Source organism: Condylura cristata, unplaced genomic scaffold, assembly GCF_000260355.1.
Source record: "Condylura cristata isolate star-nosed mole 26May11 unplaced genomic scaffold, ConCri1.0 scaffold00004, whole genome shotgun sequence".
Classification (NCBI taxonomy): domain Eukaryota; kingdom Metazoa; phylum Chordata; class Mammalia; order Eulipotyphla; family Talpidae; genus Condylura; species Condylura cristata.
The window spans coordinates 3,832,487-3,848,507 of NW_004567105.1; the positions used below are offsets into that span (position 1 = coordinate 3,832,487).

Below are 16,021 nucleotides of genomic sequence, written 5' to 3' on the forward strand. Positions count from 1 at the left end.
GCCACGGTGGAGAGCGGCAGCCACTGAAGGCGCTCACTCCTGCCTGTGCGTCCTCTGTGCTGGCCCCCCTGTTCTCTGCGGAGGCTGGTGGCCCCCCCCAGGCTTTCTGGGGCCTGCCCCACCACTCTGAGCCTGACTGCACCCCCCTCCTTTCCCACACACAGTGTTTGAGGGTGCCCGTGGCCAGAGGCTGCTGCCGGCTTGGCTCCGCTCACAGCACCCTACATGCTCGCTGGGCCTGGGAGCGGCCATTGTGTGGTGCCTTGCAGCGTGCCCAGCGCCCTCCTGTTAAGCCTGTGCGAGCCTTAGCTGGGAAGACACGGATTTGGGGCTAGTCCAGGAAGGAAGACTGGGGGCGGCTTGCTGGTGGGGTGACATGGGGCTGGCCAGGCCATGCAGGCTGAGCCACAGCTGGAGGCCTCAGCAGGTGGGAAAGAAGGATGGGCGCTCAGGTGGGTGATGGCCTGTGAGGTACCCCCTCCGTCAGCTGTCAGGAGGGGGCCCACTGCCAGGTGAAGCCTCCAGCCTTGCCACCGCGCAGCCCTTCCCCAGCAACTTGTGGGTTGCAAACTGCTTTTAGGTGGTGGGAGGACTCAGCCCTGGCAGTGTGCAGGCGAGGTTAGGGTCAAGCAGAAATGGGGTGCTCTGGTGCGAGACCTAGACCAGTGTTGGGGGGATCAGTGGGTGTGTGGCGCATGGTCGCTGGTGTCTGTGACAAGGCATATAGGCAGGGTGCGGCCTGTGTGAAGCATACATGGGGCCTCGGCAGGAACGTTAAGGAAGTCGGCCATGGTCCTCACAGGTCCTCCTCCAAGTCTCCCCTGGACTCCCCCCCAACCCCCACTGAAGTGCCCCTTCTAGATTAACTATTTTCATTTTCTGGTTCATTATCTGTTTTCCCGCATCAGAGTGTAAACTCCACTGGAGAGCCTTTGTCTGGGTTACCACTGTCTCCCATGGTGGGTAATCTGTAAATATTTGTGAAAGGACAGTGGACCCAGCGGGGAAGGAAGGACCAGACCGTCTAGTGCTTGCTAAGTGCTTTATAAACACGGCCGCCATGGCCACACCGCCCTGCGGGCAGGCGGGCCTCCTCTTTGGAGACCCCTCCCCATCTCAGTGACAACCATGTCTTTGCCTGTGTGTGCTGGAGGAGGGGGCGGGGAGGATTGGATTGCCCAGATTGGACAGGACAGAGGGGGGTGGGACAGAAGGAACAGAAAATTGCAAAGGTTCTGTGGCTCTTTTAGGTGGGCCTCAGTGTCCACCCCTAAAAAAACGAGAATGCTGAATTAGCACAGTTACCCCAGATCAACAGAATTAACTGGTGTTTTGAAAATACATATTCCAGTCGGTTCTCTTCCCTCGTGACTCCCTTGCTGGGGGGGGGGGGCGCTAGTAATTGCAATGGCTGCAGGGCCTATTTTCTGCTCTCATGGTTTTCTGGCTCCAGGGAGTGAGTGGTGAGAGGCTGGTGGGAAGCTGGGCTCTCTGGCTGTGGGGCGGGAGTGTCCCAGGGCTGCGCTAGGTGGGAAAGGCTCTAAATGGCTTCTGTGGTCTGCCCAGAGAAGGCTTCTTCAAAGGGCTTGGCTTTGGCATCAAATCTAAATCAGGCCCGAGACTGGCAGGCAGGCAGGCACTCAGAGGCCCTGTCAGCTTCTCCCACTGCCAGCCACAGACAACGCCCGGCTGCTGGGACCAAGCCCTGCCGGCTCCCTCAGCTGAAGGCAGGTGTGTGTGTGTCTGCTGGGGCCTGGAGGGTGGGGAACAAGAGCCTTTGATCTAGCAGGCTGGTAGGGAGCAGGTAATTCACCTGGCCTCACGCTCCTGCCCTTCCTGCCTTCTGCAGCTGGCACTGGGGTGGGTCTGTAGGGAGGAGGCTGTTTGCCTTGGCTGCCGCAGCTGGCTGGCGCGCCCTCCCTCGTCCTGCTAGGAACCCCCGGCTTGAGGCTTGAGGCTTGAGGCAGGGCAGCTCCCGGCAGGATGCCTGGTCTCGTCCCATCTCTGAGGCGCACTGCCTGCAGGTGCTTCTCGAACCTGGCGCGTCCTCCCAGAGGAGCCCAGGACCCCACGCAGACACCTGCGTCTGCTCCAGGGCTTTGCATCCTGCAGCTGACCCGAGGCTGAATCTGTCCACACCTCACCCTCCCCGGCCAGGAAGGCACCCCAGCTCCTGGGCGGTGCCAGCGTGGGCCTGGGGCGTCCCTTCTGGCCCAGCTCAGGAGATGCTGCAAAGCCCTGCACTCCTGTGGCAAGCACCTCTGCACCCCCTGCCATCAGCCTTGAAAATACCCCACCAGACAGGGTGGCCGCTGCCCGCTGCTCAAGGTGTGAATGAGGAACCCTACTCTCTCCTCCAGGAGCGCACTTAAAAGCTACTGAAAGATTAAAAAAGAAAGAAAGAACTTTTAGATGCTTAAGGACTTTCTCCGACTTCCTGGCATCCAATCCCTGGCTCTTGTACGACAGTCTCTGCCTCACGCCGGGGACGCTCCGGGCAGGTGCGGCTCTAGCGGGCAGGGCTGCCCTGGGCCTGGCTGGACGTTGGGCAGCATTGCTGGCCTCCACTCACTGGATGCCAGTCGCTCTCCTCCACTGGTGCCACCAACACCCGGGGCGTGGCCAGTGTCTGCCGGGCGCACCCCCTTGCTGGAGGAGCAGCAGCGTGCTGTGGGGTGGGGAGCCGTAGGGGTGAGGGGTGCTGAGGGCGGGAGGGTGGGCTGGAAGATGGGAGCCTGGGAGGCCCGGGCCTGCCACATCCCCTTCGGTAGGCTGCTCCAGGCCTCAGTTTCCTCATCTGGAAGGTGGGGGTGAAGATGGTGCCACCCTCCCAGGCCAGCCAGCGGTGGCACAGCATTGGCATGTAGTAAAAGTGAGCTGTGGTACTGTTACCGACTGCAGGGGGCTTCCCGAGGCCTGGTCTTCCAGGGCCACGCTGCCTCCCTGCCGCTTGGGGGGAGAGGCGACACTATCCCAAGTGGTCCTCCTGGGGTCGCAGTTGGGAGATCACGGTGGGGGGACCCCAGGGAGAACAGGAGCATCCTCATGCTCTGTAGCAGCATTTACTTGGCGCCCGCCGTATGCCTGGCCTCCCTCCTGTTTCTGTCCACTCTTCTGCACTGGCTCTGGAGGACCTGCCTCCGCCGTCCTGCTGGGGTGAGCACATCGCGCTGCTGCAGGTAGCGAGCGCTCCAGAGGGCAAAGAGATCTTGAAGGGAGCAGGAAGTGCCATTTGGCACGCCGCTTTGGGGCCCTCTCCCGGGGGGCGTCATCGAGTCATTGCTCTACAAGCCGCCTGGGACCTGGCTGGGCACCCCCCCTTGCTTACCCTCTGCTGCTCTCCCGCCACCCCCAGTCAGGCCCAGAATTGCGCCCAGTGTTCCCCTTCCCTCCATTCCAGCGGAGCCAGGGGCAGCGGCCACCTCCCGCCTTCCACTGGCTCAGCCAGGTCCCCGCCCCGAGAGCACCAAAGGAGTGGTGGCCTCCCTCCCGCCGATGCCCCTCCGCCCTTTGCTAGCAGCCCCAAGGACAGACCCGCCAGCCCGCCTTTCTGCTGGGCCCCCACCTTCTCTCTCCAACCTCTCGGCAGCCCCAGACACAGGGAGGATTTTAATGTCGGAGTTCAAAGGAAGAAACTGAGCTCAGGATTGAAGCAATTTGTTGGTAAAGCCGTGGTGCCTGAGGGGGCCAGAGGCAGGCAGGTGCACCGCGCCCTGCAGGAGGCGCTTCTAGGTGTTTCCAGACCCCCGCCCGAGCGGTGGGAGGCTAGCTGGACACTGAGCGATCACCAGGCTCCCAACAGAGCCTTTGGGAGAGCCCCTGAGGCTGGCCAGAGGCAAGATGGCCCGGCCCGAGGCAGCCTCTGAGGAGCCTCCCAGAATTCAGGGACTGGGAACGGTCGGGGACCCCACCTGAGAGCGCCTCCTCCCTCCTAACCGGGAAACTGAGGCCCACGGTGCTGTAGGCCTAGTTCAGCAGTCAGGTCAGGTCTGCGATGACCTCTCCAGGGCTCCTTCCACGAGAGGCTGTGGGTAGCTGTGCGTGTGCGCCCCGGGGTCTGCCCTTCTCCTGCCACGCAGCATCTGGCACGTTTTCTTTGCCCCAGACACCGGCTGACCCAGGTGGCGTTTCCCAGGCCCTGCGGCCAGCCCCCGGGGTCTCTGGCCCTGGCTGTGGCCTGTGACCTTCCCATTGAGCTGCTCTCATGTCATTGTGGGGCCTGTGGTTTCCCTGGAGGAAACCCGGCTCCGAGTGGGGCCTGTTAAAGTGCTTATTACATCTCAAGTGTTTTTGGTAACGGGCCAGAGGGGCTCTAAAAATAGGGTTTGGTTCGCCTGGTGGATGGGTCGTTTTTCAGGTTCCGCGGCGGGTGGTGTCCTGACGATCCCCGCTCCGAGCCGCTCCGAGCGGAGCCTGGAGATCCTGAGAGTGTGTGCGGGCCCGAGGCCTCCCCGCCGGGCCCCACAGGGAGGCAGGGCGCGGGCAGGAAAGCGGGCGCTGTGCCATGGACTCAGGCCTCCGTCCTGTATTCCGGCCTGTGCTCTCACCTGTAAAATGGGCACTCAGAGCTCCTGTGGCGGATGCTGGCGGGCGTAGCTGGCGGGTGTGGGGGGCACACAGAGGGACATGAGCGTGTTGGGGCCTCGGGCATCTGTCCCGTGATGGAGGAGACAGGTGGACATCGCTAGCCTAAGTTAAAGCAAGCTGGGCTCCCTGGGGGGCAGCGAGGGGCCTGCCCCCCGCCGGAGCTGTGGGGTAGGCTAGGTGGAAACTGACCAGTCATCTGTCCCTGGCAGGGGGCCGCATGGGGGCCCTCCAGAGAGGGCGGCCGTGTGGTGGAGGGGCCGTGACCGGAGCCCTCGCTCCCAGCTCACTCGGCCTCCTACGGTGTTGCCTGACAGGGGGACCCCATTCCCGAGGAGCTCTACGAAATGTTGAGTGACCACTCGATCCGCTCCTTCGATGACCTCCAGCGCCTGCTGCACGGACACTCCGTAGGTAATTACCGCCCCCAGTTCTCTGGCTGTCCCCGAGACCTCGGGAGCGGGGCGGTGGGGCCGCCCCTCCTCCTTGACATGCAGCGCCCCAGCGCCCCTGGCCGCCTGGGAGGGCTCGGTCACACCTGTCTGGGGCAGGGCAGGACTGAGTAGGCAGGCGGGTTGCTACCTGGGGTGTGGGGCGTGGCAGGAGAAGCACCCACATGTGGCTCTGGCTTGGTGCAGAGGGTGGGGTGCTGGGAAGGGGGCAGGGAGAAGGTGCCCAGGGCATCTGCTGGGAACATATCCAGGTGTGGACCCAGCCAGGGGGGAGGTGCCCGAGCAGCCGTCTCCCTGCACCCTGGCGGAGGGCCCAGGCGGTGAGGTCTCCCGGGGACACCTGGCCCGGACAGCGGGCAGCCCTGCCCGTGCCCGAGAGCAGGCTCGGCGAGTGGGCACGTGCTTGGTGGCACACACGTGGCGGGGCTGGCGGGCTGGGTCGGGAATGTATTTATAAACGCTGTCTTCAGAGCAAATTCCATTCTATTCTAACCTCTGGCCTGTTCCCCGGAGCCCTGGTCAGCACCCCCCAGCACCCCCAGCTCCCTTCCCTCTGGGGTCCTGTCTCTTTGTCACTTTGTAATCCTTGCCCAGACTGCTATCTACGGGGACAGCATTTCCTGCCTTTGTTTCCTCTCCCGTTGGGCCCCTGGCTCCCTCTCAAAAGCATTCCCGGGCCCTTTCAAACCCGTCTGTGCCGGGGGGCTGGCGAGGCAGGCGGGAGGGGGCCCCAGCTGGGCCCACCTATTGTTCACCGGGCCCCCCACCCGCCGTCTCCCACACCCCCACCCCGTGCCCGCCCGACTGGCCAGCCCTGGCCAACACAATGGGGCAACTTCCAAATTTAGCCTTTCTGCGGTTTCTTTCCAAGGTCCCGTCCCCCACCCTCGGGTAGCCCTCCACACCCGCGTGGGGGTCGGGGTTTTCAATAGTCCGCCTGTTTCGAGGCAACCATGTGGCTATTTTTTCCTAATCAACTTAACCTTTCCACAAAGCACATCTCTTCCCCATCTCCTCCCGACCAGGGACATTCCAGAGATGGCAGGGAGAAAGAAAGGAAGGGAGTGGGGGGCACGGGCGGGCTCGCAGCGCCGGGCGGGGGCTGGACGCGGGGGCTGGACGCGTGGCCCGGGACGGGACAGCCTCGGGCAGCCCTGGGAGGCTCCGGTGCGGCAGGGCCCAGAGCCGGAGACACAGGGTGAGCCGAGGCAGGGCGTGAGGGCCGGGAGCTTGTCCCCGACACCCCTCGGTTTGCTGGCTGCTCTCCAGGCAGCTGAAGGGTCTGCCATGGGTCAGGAGGGAGCCCCAAGACTCTCGCCTGCCGCAGGGGCTGCCAGCACCCTCTCTAGAGAGAGCGGTGTCTCCAGGAGCAGTGATGATGCTGGGAAAGGGCCCTGCAGTGTGGCCTTGGGGACGCGGGCAGCAGCTCCCGGGTGAGGCGGAGAGAGGGGCGTGGTGAGAGCCCGGGCCTAGAGAGGCCTGGAGCTGCATGGCCAGGGCCAGGGCTGCCCTTATCCAGAGGGCCCTCTGCACCCCTCGCTCCGCCTCTAACCCTCATCCCCATCCCTTTCCCTCCTCTTTCCCTTCTCTCCCGCCCAACCGGCCATTGTTGGGGCTCCAGAGGAGCTGTGTCCAGGGCCTGCTGGCCCCCCTGGGGATTCTGGGAATTTCTCCATTCAGCACTTCCTATGGGAACGCTGGGCGGAGGGGCATTGGAAACCCGCCTCGGAGCTCTGGGTCCTCGCCCTGCCCTGGAGGCCGAGGAGGGTTCACTTACAGTAGCAAAGGGGCAGGGTTATTTTTAACTCCATTGACATGGGTTCCATCCAAAAATGTGGCTGAAGGGCCTTGGCGAGGGTTGAAGGCCTGGGAGAGGGGGCAGAAGTCAGGGTCTCACCACCTTTGCAGTCTCGCGGCCACCCTGGGCCCTTAGGCATGGGACCCCAGGGAGTCTGTTCTCTGGAGTGGGGTGTCGGAGGGTGAGAGGCAATTCTGCCTGCCCCAGAGCCCCCCATGGGAGTCCCCACCCTGCGGTCAAGCCAGCGGCCAGATGACCGGACCTTCTCTTGCAGATGAAGACGGGGTGGAGCTGGATATGAACCTGACCCGGTCCTATTCTGGAGGCGAGCTGGGGAGCTTGTCCCGAGGGAGAAGGAGCCTAGGTAAGGGCTGAAGCTCACTCCCTGGAGCCAGCTGAGGCTTGTGAGTGGCTTGTCCCACAGAAGGACAGAGCCGAGCTGGGCACAGTCACTACCCTTCAATCCACTATGCTGAGGGCTGACTCCCCCCACCTGTTCCCTAAATATAGTGCTTTGAAACTCATCTGTTCCTTACTTCACCTCTAGAGTGAAGCTATTCTCAACCCCATTTCAGAGTTAGGAACTGAGACCAGAGAGGATAAACCAGTAGCCACATAGCAAGTGCTCAGGCTAGGGTCCCAATGAGCACCTCTGGCTATACCCCAAGGCCATCCTGGGGGGTGTCTCTGCAGCTGTGGGCTGCGGCGTTGGGGAGTGTGGGAGGAGGGGTGTGGAGAGCCTGGACCCCTTCCGACTCTGGCGGGGACCCAAATTCTGGCGGGGAACCAAAGGCTGCCCAGGGGGAGGCAATCTCCCTCCTCTTCTCTGCCCCCCGCAGCCCCCCCCCAGTGCCACAAACAGTGGCTGGGAACTTCTAGAGTCATGTGTGACCCGAGCTCCCTCCTCAGTGGTGCATGTGGGCAGGGAGCCTCAGTTTCTCCAAATGGCAGTAGTGACAGTGACCTCCCCTCTGTGTGCTTGCTGTGGGCCTGGCTTCGGGGTGGTACAGGGGTGGTATAGGTGCTGGTAACCCATTTCACAGGTGAGGAAGCGGAATCTTTAAAAGAAGCAACTAGGTAACCATAGATTAAGCAGCAATAGTGGCTATAAGATAACTCGTGGGTGAGGGGTGACTGGGTGAGGGGTGACCGCCAAACCCACAAACTATCAAGTTGTCCAATAAAAAGTTGCAAGAAAACTGACTTGGCAGCTTGCCTGGGTTCCCTGAATCATCACCTGCATCCCCACAGTGGCTTCTGGGTGTAGGTCTCATCCTCCCCATGTCTCACACGGGGAAACTGAGGCTTGGAGCGCACCAGCCACTGGCCGAAGACCCAGAGGTGCCCAGTGGGCCTGCCTGCTAGGCGGGGGGCTCTGGACCGCCCGCCCTCCTGACCCAAGGCCCCCGCCCCTCCCCACAGGTGCCCCGACTGTGGCCGAGCCGGCCGTGATCGCGGAGTGCAAGACCCGCACCGAGGTGTTCGAGATCTCCCGGCGCCTCATAGACCGCACCAACGCCAACTTCCTAGTGTGGCCGCCCTGCGTGGAGGTTCAGCGCTGCTCCGGCTGCTGCAACAACCGCAACGTGCAGTGCCGGCCCACGCAGGTGCAGCTGCGGCATGTGCAGGTAGGCCCCGCCCCCCGCTGCGGCACGTGCAGGTAGGCCCCGCCCCCCGCTGCGGCACGTGCAGGTAGGCCCCGCCCCCGCTGCGGCACGTCCAGGTAGGCCCCGCCCCCCGCTGCGGCACGTGCAGGTAGACCCCGCCCCCTCTGGGCGGTCCTCGGGGCAGGGCTCTCCGGCCGGGTGTCCTGGGGCTGGCAGGCATGCTGCACACTCCTGAGCTCTGCCCAGAGAGGGCTGCGCCTCTCGGGCAGGTATGCGGAGGCCACAGGCCCCAAAGCCCCAGGGGAGGCTGGGAACGGGCAGGGCATACTTGAGCCACCTGCTCCCCACCCCCCATAAGTGGTGGCTTTAACAGGAGGATGCGGAGAAGTGCCAGGGAGCCATCAGCACCCGGGCTGCCCCCAGCGGCGAGTCCGGAGCTGAATGCTGCCTCTTTTCTGGGGCTTCTTCTCCCGAGGACAGGGCCGGGAGGTCCAGCTGATGCCCGTGCAGCTTCTGCACCCTGGGCGCCAACCCGGCCCACACACCAGCTTGGAGTGGTCCGGCTGCCCGGTGGTGGGCACACCGGGGGCTCTTGCCAGATGCGCCGCCTGGGTGTCACGCTCTGGCGCTCCCCCGCCACCCCCATGGTCAGCTGTGGCTGTTCCTCATGCCCACCTCCTCCCCTGGCCTGGGCCTGGGCCCAAGATGACAAATGTACTCTCACCCCACCACCCACTGGCGTGGTATCTCCTGTCCCCGAGGCTTCCAGCTTCGTGGATGGACACCTGACAGCTGACCTCCCCTTCCCGCCTCCCTCCTGGATAAAGCCTCCCCCCACTTCCTTCCAGACAGCCATCTCCCGCCTCTGCCACAACCCCTGACCTTGGCTGGCGCTCCGGGAATGAGGACACCATGCCTAGCCCGGAAATGCCTTTCTCCCTCTCTGGGGGACCCCGGGGGCGGGGGGGGGGGCTGTGGCCCCAGCAGAGGCCAGGTCGGGAAGGCTTGTTTTGATGGAAAAGCTACCAGAGGGGCAGAGGGCAAGGTCCTGCGATTGTCCTGACCGCAGCGCCTGCCTGCCACTGCCCTGCAGGCTTTCGAGGAAAGATCCCTGCTGGGGAGGCCCGGTGGGCAGACAGCCAGTGGCTCCCTTGGCCACTGACAATGTGGACCAAGCAGTGCTTTGGTGGTTCTGTCCTCCAGGTGAGAAAAATCGAGATCGTGCGGAAGAAGCCGAGCTTTAAGAAGGTCACAGTGACGCTGGAGGACCACCTGGCATGCAAGTGTGAAACAGTGGTATCTGCCCGGTCCGTGACCCGAAGTCCGGGGAGTTCCCAGGAGCAGCGAGGTAACTGCCCGGCGGGATTGCCTGTGAATCTTCAGCCGGTAGCCCGCTTCTCCTGCGGTAGCTCCTTGTGGGGAATCGGATCAGGTACATGCCTGGAAGCACTGGTCTCACTGACAGCCATCCGGGGTCCTCCCTGGCCCAGGCCCTGTGCGAGGACGTAGCTCTGACTTTGCGGCCAGTCTCTTCAGTGCCCCAACCACACTGGCCCCCTTGAGGGACTCGGTCTCCGCCTCAGGGCCTTTGCATATGCCAGTCCAGGCAGAATTCACCTCTCCGAGTTCTTCACAAGCCTAGCTCCTTCTCCTTATTGGGGTCTCAGCTCACCTCCTCCTAGAGGCCCCCACCCCAGTCTTGCTACTCTGCCCCCTACTTTGTTAAATGAGTGGGAGGCGCAAGGACCTGGACACAAGAAGATCCCTTCTTCAGATGTTTGGCAACTTGTCCTGGGAAGTCGAAATCAGACTAATTCCTTGTGACCTTGAAGGGAAAGTTAAGACCAATGGGGAAAAGCCACCGAGAGATTTTTAACCTTATATACACAGAAGCCAGTCACACATCAGGGGACCAGGATGAGATCCCCATCACTGGAGGTATGCAAGTAAAGGCTGGATAACCATACAGCAGATGCAACAGTGGGGTTCAAGCAGCCGATGTGTGGGTCAGGGTTTAGTTTTTGTCCTGAGGTTTTATGAATCCACAACTCCAGGGTGTCGTCTGCCTTGCAGGGTTGAAAGAAACCAAAAAAGTGGTCTACTCCAATTATCACCCAGGAGGGGCCCTAGAGAGGTCTTGAGGGGTTTATAGGCTGAGGGCTTTAGCCCATGATCACACAGCCAGCTGTAGGCACAGGCTGAACTAGAATCCAGGGACCCTGAAGTTCTGTTCTCCTCTGCCTCTTTTTTGGAAAGAATTTAAAAATCTCAGGGCTCGAATGGACCAGAGAGATGATCTTTCAAGCCATTCCTTCCACGCTATTAGCGAAGGGGCTGGAGCATAGAGCCTGAGGGACTTAACAAAGGTTGCACAGTGGCAAAGCCCTGCCCAGAATCAGGCCTGGTAACCCTGTTCTGGGTTCTTCGGACTATATCCTCGTGCGTTCTCTCAGATGTTTGCAAAAAGGGTCAAGTGGGGGGGTCACTAAGTGAATTTGATTAGATGAGCATTTAAGCAACTCAGAAAGTGACAGTTTTGGTTTTTAGGACGTTTGTGCTGCAGGGAGGGCGGTTCCTCTTGTCTTCCTGCAAGCCGCCTGAGGCGAGGTGGCTCCCTTCATCGCCTTCCGAGCTGAGCCGAAGCCTGGAGGCTGGTGACTTGGCAGTTTCAGATTGCCATGGAAATGACACACGGCGTTAACTCTGCTGGTTTTTCTGTCTGTGAGGAAGACAGTTGTGTCGAAATGGGCTTCTTCTGTGTGCCTTTGTCTGACGCCGTCCCCCACTAGTTTCCTGGGGGAGCGAGTGCAACAGATCCCGCTGCAGAAAGCAAAGTCTTGTCATTTTATTGAGTATTTGCCTCTGCTCTGGCAGCTGTCCACAGGCCCCAGCTTGGTGGTGTGGCCTGGATAATGTGGTCAGTGGTGCCTGGCCCAAGTCTCTGCTGCTGCTCTGAGCTGTGACCTTGAACTTGCTCAGGCTTGGCCCAGTCTGGCGTCGTGCTAGCGGCCAGGGCTCGGGAGGGGAAACCCCTGGCCCTCCCGTGACTCCTGGGTCCCCTCCTAGACCAGCTGAGTCCCTAGCTTGCCTTTTGCAGGGGTGGAGTCACTGCCTCCTGGGGGCTTGTGTTTGGGAGGTGGGAACACAGGTGTTGACCCCAAAGAGTGGGTGGGGTGGGCAGGCCTGGGGGACGTCAGAAGGCTCTCGGGATGAGGCACGCCTTGAGCTCGGCTCAGCCTTCTCTGCCACCCAGGTGTCTACCTGGAGCCAGGAGGAAGAGGCCTGTGCTCTGCCTTTGACCGGTGCATACAGGCACCAGCCCCAAAGCGCTGCAGTTGAAGGACCAAGGAAAACCCAGGGGCCAGGGCCGATCTCCCTGCCTCGGCTTCCTCACCTGTGAGCGCACGCGCTTGTACCTGCTGTGGGAATCAGCATGCCAGGTGTGTGGGAAGGTTAGCAGAGGCCTCCCACCTTCCCTGCCTATTCTCTCAGCTCTCGAGGGCCAGGACTGCTGTCATCACGTTGTTCAAGGTGCAGGAGCGGAGGCACAGGGTTAAGTGACCTGCCCAAAGGGCGCGGCTGAAGCCTGGGAGAGGCCAGGCTCGAAGCCATGCTCGCCCTCCCCGCGGTCGGGCTTCCCAGGGTGGGGGGGCCGGCCAGTTGACGGCTCCTCTGTTTTGGGGGTGTGCGTCCTCCAGCGGCCCATTTGCTCTCCCCCTCCGTGGCTGGGAGGGACTGAGAGGTTGGTGGGAGGCCCGCGTGAGGGTCAAGCTGCGGAAATAGGGAAAAGCGAGTCGCAGCTGATGGCTTCCTACTTGGACTCAGGGGCTTAGGGACAAAGTAACGGCCAGTTCAAGGGTCATTTATGACCTCTCCCGGCCTGTGCAGACAGGGCTCAGCCGGGCGGTTCGACCGGGGTTAGCTGACTCAGTCATCCTCAGCGGGGGGCCAGGCTTGTTTTCTGGTGACACAGGCTCCCCAAAGCACCAAAGTGGAAGCGCAGGCTTCTGCCTGGAACTGGCGTGTTCTCTGCCTCCTTTCATTGGTCAGCGGACCCAAGTCCGGCCGGGCTCAAGGGGCGTGGGATGATGGCAGAACATAGGGGTGATGGCAGAACTGACGCCATGGTCAACCTTCCCCCTCTGTCTTTGGCTACCCCCGGTCATTTGTCCACCTACAAGTCCAGTGAGGAGGACAGTCGTTACCCCCATTTTACAGATGGGAAAACTGAGGCAGACCCCTGCTAGTGACTGTGGAGTTGGGGGTTGAACCCAGGAGGTCTGGCCCCAGGCCCCCTCCTGTCAGAGGATGGGGAGCTCTGTGGCAGGCCTGGGTGGAGCGCCGGGCCCCCTCCAGTGGACGTCCACTGTCTGACATGATTGTTTCTTCCCTCAAGCAGCCAGGACGCCCCAAACTCGGGTGACCATTCGGACGGTGCGCGTCCGCCGGCCCCCCAAGGGAAAGCACCGGAAGTTCAAGCACACGCATGACAAGAAGGCACTGAAGGAGACCCTTGGGGCCTAGAGGCACTGTGGGAGAGTGCGGGCAGGTGAGGCCAGCAGGGGACAGCCCAGGGCCTGCGGGCGGGGAGAGGGAGCCCAGGACCTGCGGGCGGGGAGAGGGAGCCTAGGACATGCGGGCGGGGAGAGGGAGCCCAGGACCTGCGGGGGGGGAGAGGGAGCCTAGGACATGCGGGCGGGGAGAGGGAGCCCAGGACCTGCGGGCGGGGAGAGGGAGCCCAGGACATGCGGGCGGGGAGAGGGAGCCCAGGACATGCGGGCGGGGAGAGGGAGCCCAGGACATGCGGGTGGGGAGAGGGAGCCCAGGACATGCAGGTGGGGAGCTGGCCCAGGGCCTGCGCTACCTTCTTCTTGGCTGTGGCTTAGGCTGAGGAGAAGGTGGGAGGCATGTTCTTATACAAAGTCCAGGCTCACACCTCCCTCCCTTCACCCTCTTTCAGTCTATTTTTCCATGAGGTGGGTGGGGGGCCGGGGTTGGCCCAGTGTGTGCCCTTGAGAGAATGGGGGCCCTGAGCGCGTCTGAGGTGAGGGGCAGTGGTGACGCCCAGCCTCCGCCTGGCGAGGTGAGCCGGGGTTGGGGTGGAGCCCCGTGGCCACCTCTGACCCCATGTCCCTCTGCTTGGCCAACAGGGTTATTTAATATGGTATTTGCTGTATCGCCCCCATGGGGTCCTTGGAGTGATAATATTGTTCCCCTCGTCCGTCTGTCTCGATGCCTGATTCGGACGGCCTATGGTGCTTTCCCCACCCCTCAAGCGTCTGTCCACCCTCTGCCAGTGAGTCTCCCCTCGGCAGCCTCCAGCCTCTGACCCAGAAGCTCACGAAGGAAATGAAGGACCTGGACTCCGTCGCTGTCTTCCTCCCCTGACCCGAGCATCTGGGATGAGAGCTCAAGAGAGACGGACGGGGTTGCTGTCAGGGGACAGGGGTCCCCTTCCCCAGCGGCCGGCCCAGGCCGCACCTGGGCTCCGTGGACTGGCCCGAAGAGCCCGCATGTGGCCCTGGCCTCTGGGCGTGGCCTGCCTGGTCCAGGACCTCCCGCCGGCTGTCCAGGGGACGCGCAGGCTGCCGGGGTCCCCGGTACTCCTGTGGCTCAGGGCAGGCGGGGAGCACAGACTGGGGGAGCCCTCCGCGGGGCCGGGCGTCGCCTCCTCTCTCGTCCACCTCTGCCCTCAGTGGCGCCTTCACTTTATGCATACGAACCTCGGAAGAAGCGGACAGCCCGGGAGCGCGTGGCCTGAGCACCAGACAGCCGCGAGCGGCGGAGCGTGAGAGGCGAGGCTGGCCCTGGCCCGCCTCCTCCGCCCGCCCTGCCCGGCCTCCTCGCCCGTCTCATCTCTGCGTCCACCCTGCATCTTCCTCTCATCCTGGCCCCTTAGTCTGTTCCGCCAAGGGGAGCCCCTCGTTGAGGCCTCAAAGCGCCCCGTCACTGCTCCGCTGGGCAGAGAACCAGGGCCTGGCCCCAGCGGGGTGCCCGCAGGAGAGCTGCAGGCGGGGCGCCTGTCCCCCCCTGGCTGCGCAGGCTGGCTGTGACACCTCACGGCGGTGCCGGCAGGTGCCGTGCCGGGTCTCGAGGAAAGGGGGCCTGTCTGGCCCTCACACGGCTCTGCACAGGCTGGCTGCGCCCGACCCAGCCTGCGGCCCGGATGGCTGCCCGGAGCGGCTTCCCTGGTCCAGGGCTCGGTCCCCTCCAGGCAGGTGTGAAGACCCAAGGGAGGGGGCGCCCCTTGCTCCCCATCTGCACACTCTCCCCGGCTTGGATCCTTCCGCGTTTCACCTCGGGTGGCTCCTCCCAGGAAACCAGCTCTTGGGCTGGGAGTGGGGGAGAAGAGGGAGAAGGGCCCCAGGCCTCCTAGGGGTGGGGTCTCCGCTCTGTCTCCCTGCCCACCTTCCACTGCACTTTCCCCCTCCCCCTCTCCCAATCTGCTTCCTTCAGTTTGTAAAGTTGGTGATTATATTTTTGGGGGCTTTCCTTTTATTTTTTAAATGTAAAATTTATTTATATTCCGTATTTAAAGTTGTACAAAAAATAACCACAAAACAAAACCAACGAACCGCCAGAGGTCTGTGTGTTGCATTGCGCGGAGCTACCGGGCCGAGCTGGCCCAGGCCCGCTGTGGAGGCTGAGCGGAGGGAGGCCGTCTGGTGGGCGGCCCGGCGTCTCCCCCCTGGCCTCAGTCCCCCGCAGCTCCTGCCCCAGGCCCGGTCCCTGCCCCGGCCTGCCCTGCCCCGGAGGAAGTAGGGCCTGAAGGGGCTCGCTGTCCCGAGGGGTCCCTGGTGGGCTGTGGATCTGAGAAGTCACAGCGGAGAGCGTCCAGCGCCCCCAGCCCCGCAGGGCAAGTCAGATGCGGAGGTTGGTGAGCCAGTTGCAGGGGACCAGAGCCCTGCCACCCACTGCCTAGCTCGGGAGTCTTGGTGTAAGAAGGAATCCCTGGCAGAGCCACTCTCGTTTCGGGCTTTCTGTGTCGTGTCCCTGAACCCAACCCTAACAGCCCGGCCTCGGGGCAGACGGCGTGGCCAGCGGCCGTCTTCACGGCCGTCCCCGTGACCGTGAGCGGGACCTTAGGAGCGCGTCTCCTCCATTCAAGGGCGCTCCCCGCCCCCCACTTGCTCTGCCAACAGCAGCTACCCCCCCTCCCCTGCACCCCCCCCCCCACCTCCCAGAGCCCGCTGGGGGTTTGCTGCTTCCATAAAAATAACACAGCAGGACCCCTGTGAACTCTGAACACTCATGATGCTGCTTTCAGGTGGGGAAGGGGTGGCCACGGGCCTTAGAGAGATAAGGTGACCAGCTCAAGATGGAGGCGCTCCGGGGCTGGAGCCCACGTGGCCTCCTCCGCCTGTGGCCACTGCACCACTGTGGCCCGCAGGGGTCCTAGCCGGCACCTGGGCTGCGTCACATTCGGCCACGTGCGCAGAGTCCACTTGCTCCTGCCTTCCTTTGCGTCTCTGCAAAGGGCGGTCACCACGAGGCCGTGCCACCCAACCTGGAAAAACCCTGCCCCCGAGGGGTCCCCCCTTCCTACCCGGCTTTACTTAGCGCCACAGTGTTTCTTTCCC

The 16,021-nt window shown here is 62.9% G+C and overlaps 1 protein-coding gene across 2 annotated transcripts in view; it reads left to right on the forward strand.

Moving 5' to 3' along the window:
* Nucleotides 1-14,939, forward strand: part of PDGFB (platelet-derived growth factor beta polypeptide) — a 17,705-nt gene extending 2,766 nt beyond the window's left edge. Inside the window, exons 2-7 of one of the 2 annotated variants that reach the window (XM_012734883.1) lie at nt 4,902-4,998; nt 7,109-7,198; nt 8,257-8,462; nt 9,645-9,789; nt 12,838-12,990; nt 13,592-14,939. In XM_012734883.1, coding sequence (XP_012590337.1) covers nt 4,902-4,998; nt 7,109-7,198; nt 8,257-8,462; nt 9,645-9,789; nt 12,838-12,965 — 666 coding nt within the window. In that variant the 3' untranslated portion in view covers nt 12,966-12,990; nt 13,592-14,939. The remainder of the gene's footprint in view (nt 1-4,901; nt 4,999-7,108; nt 7,199-8,256; nt 8,463-9,644; nt 9,790-12,837; nt 12,991-13,591) is intronic. The other variant, XM_004675649.2, reaches the window with a different exon arrangement.
* The last annotated feature ends 1,082 nt before the right edge of the window (nt 14,940-16,021 follow it).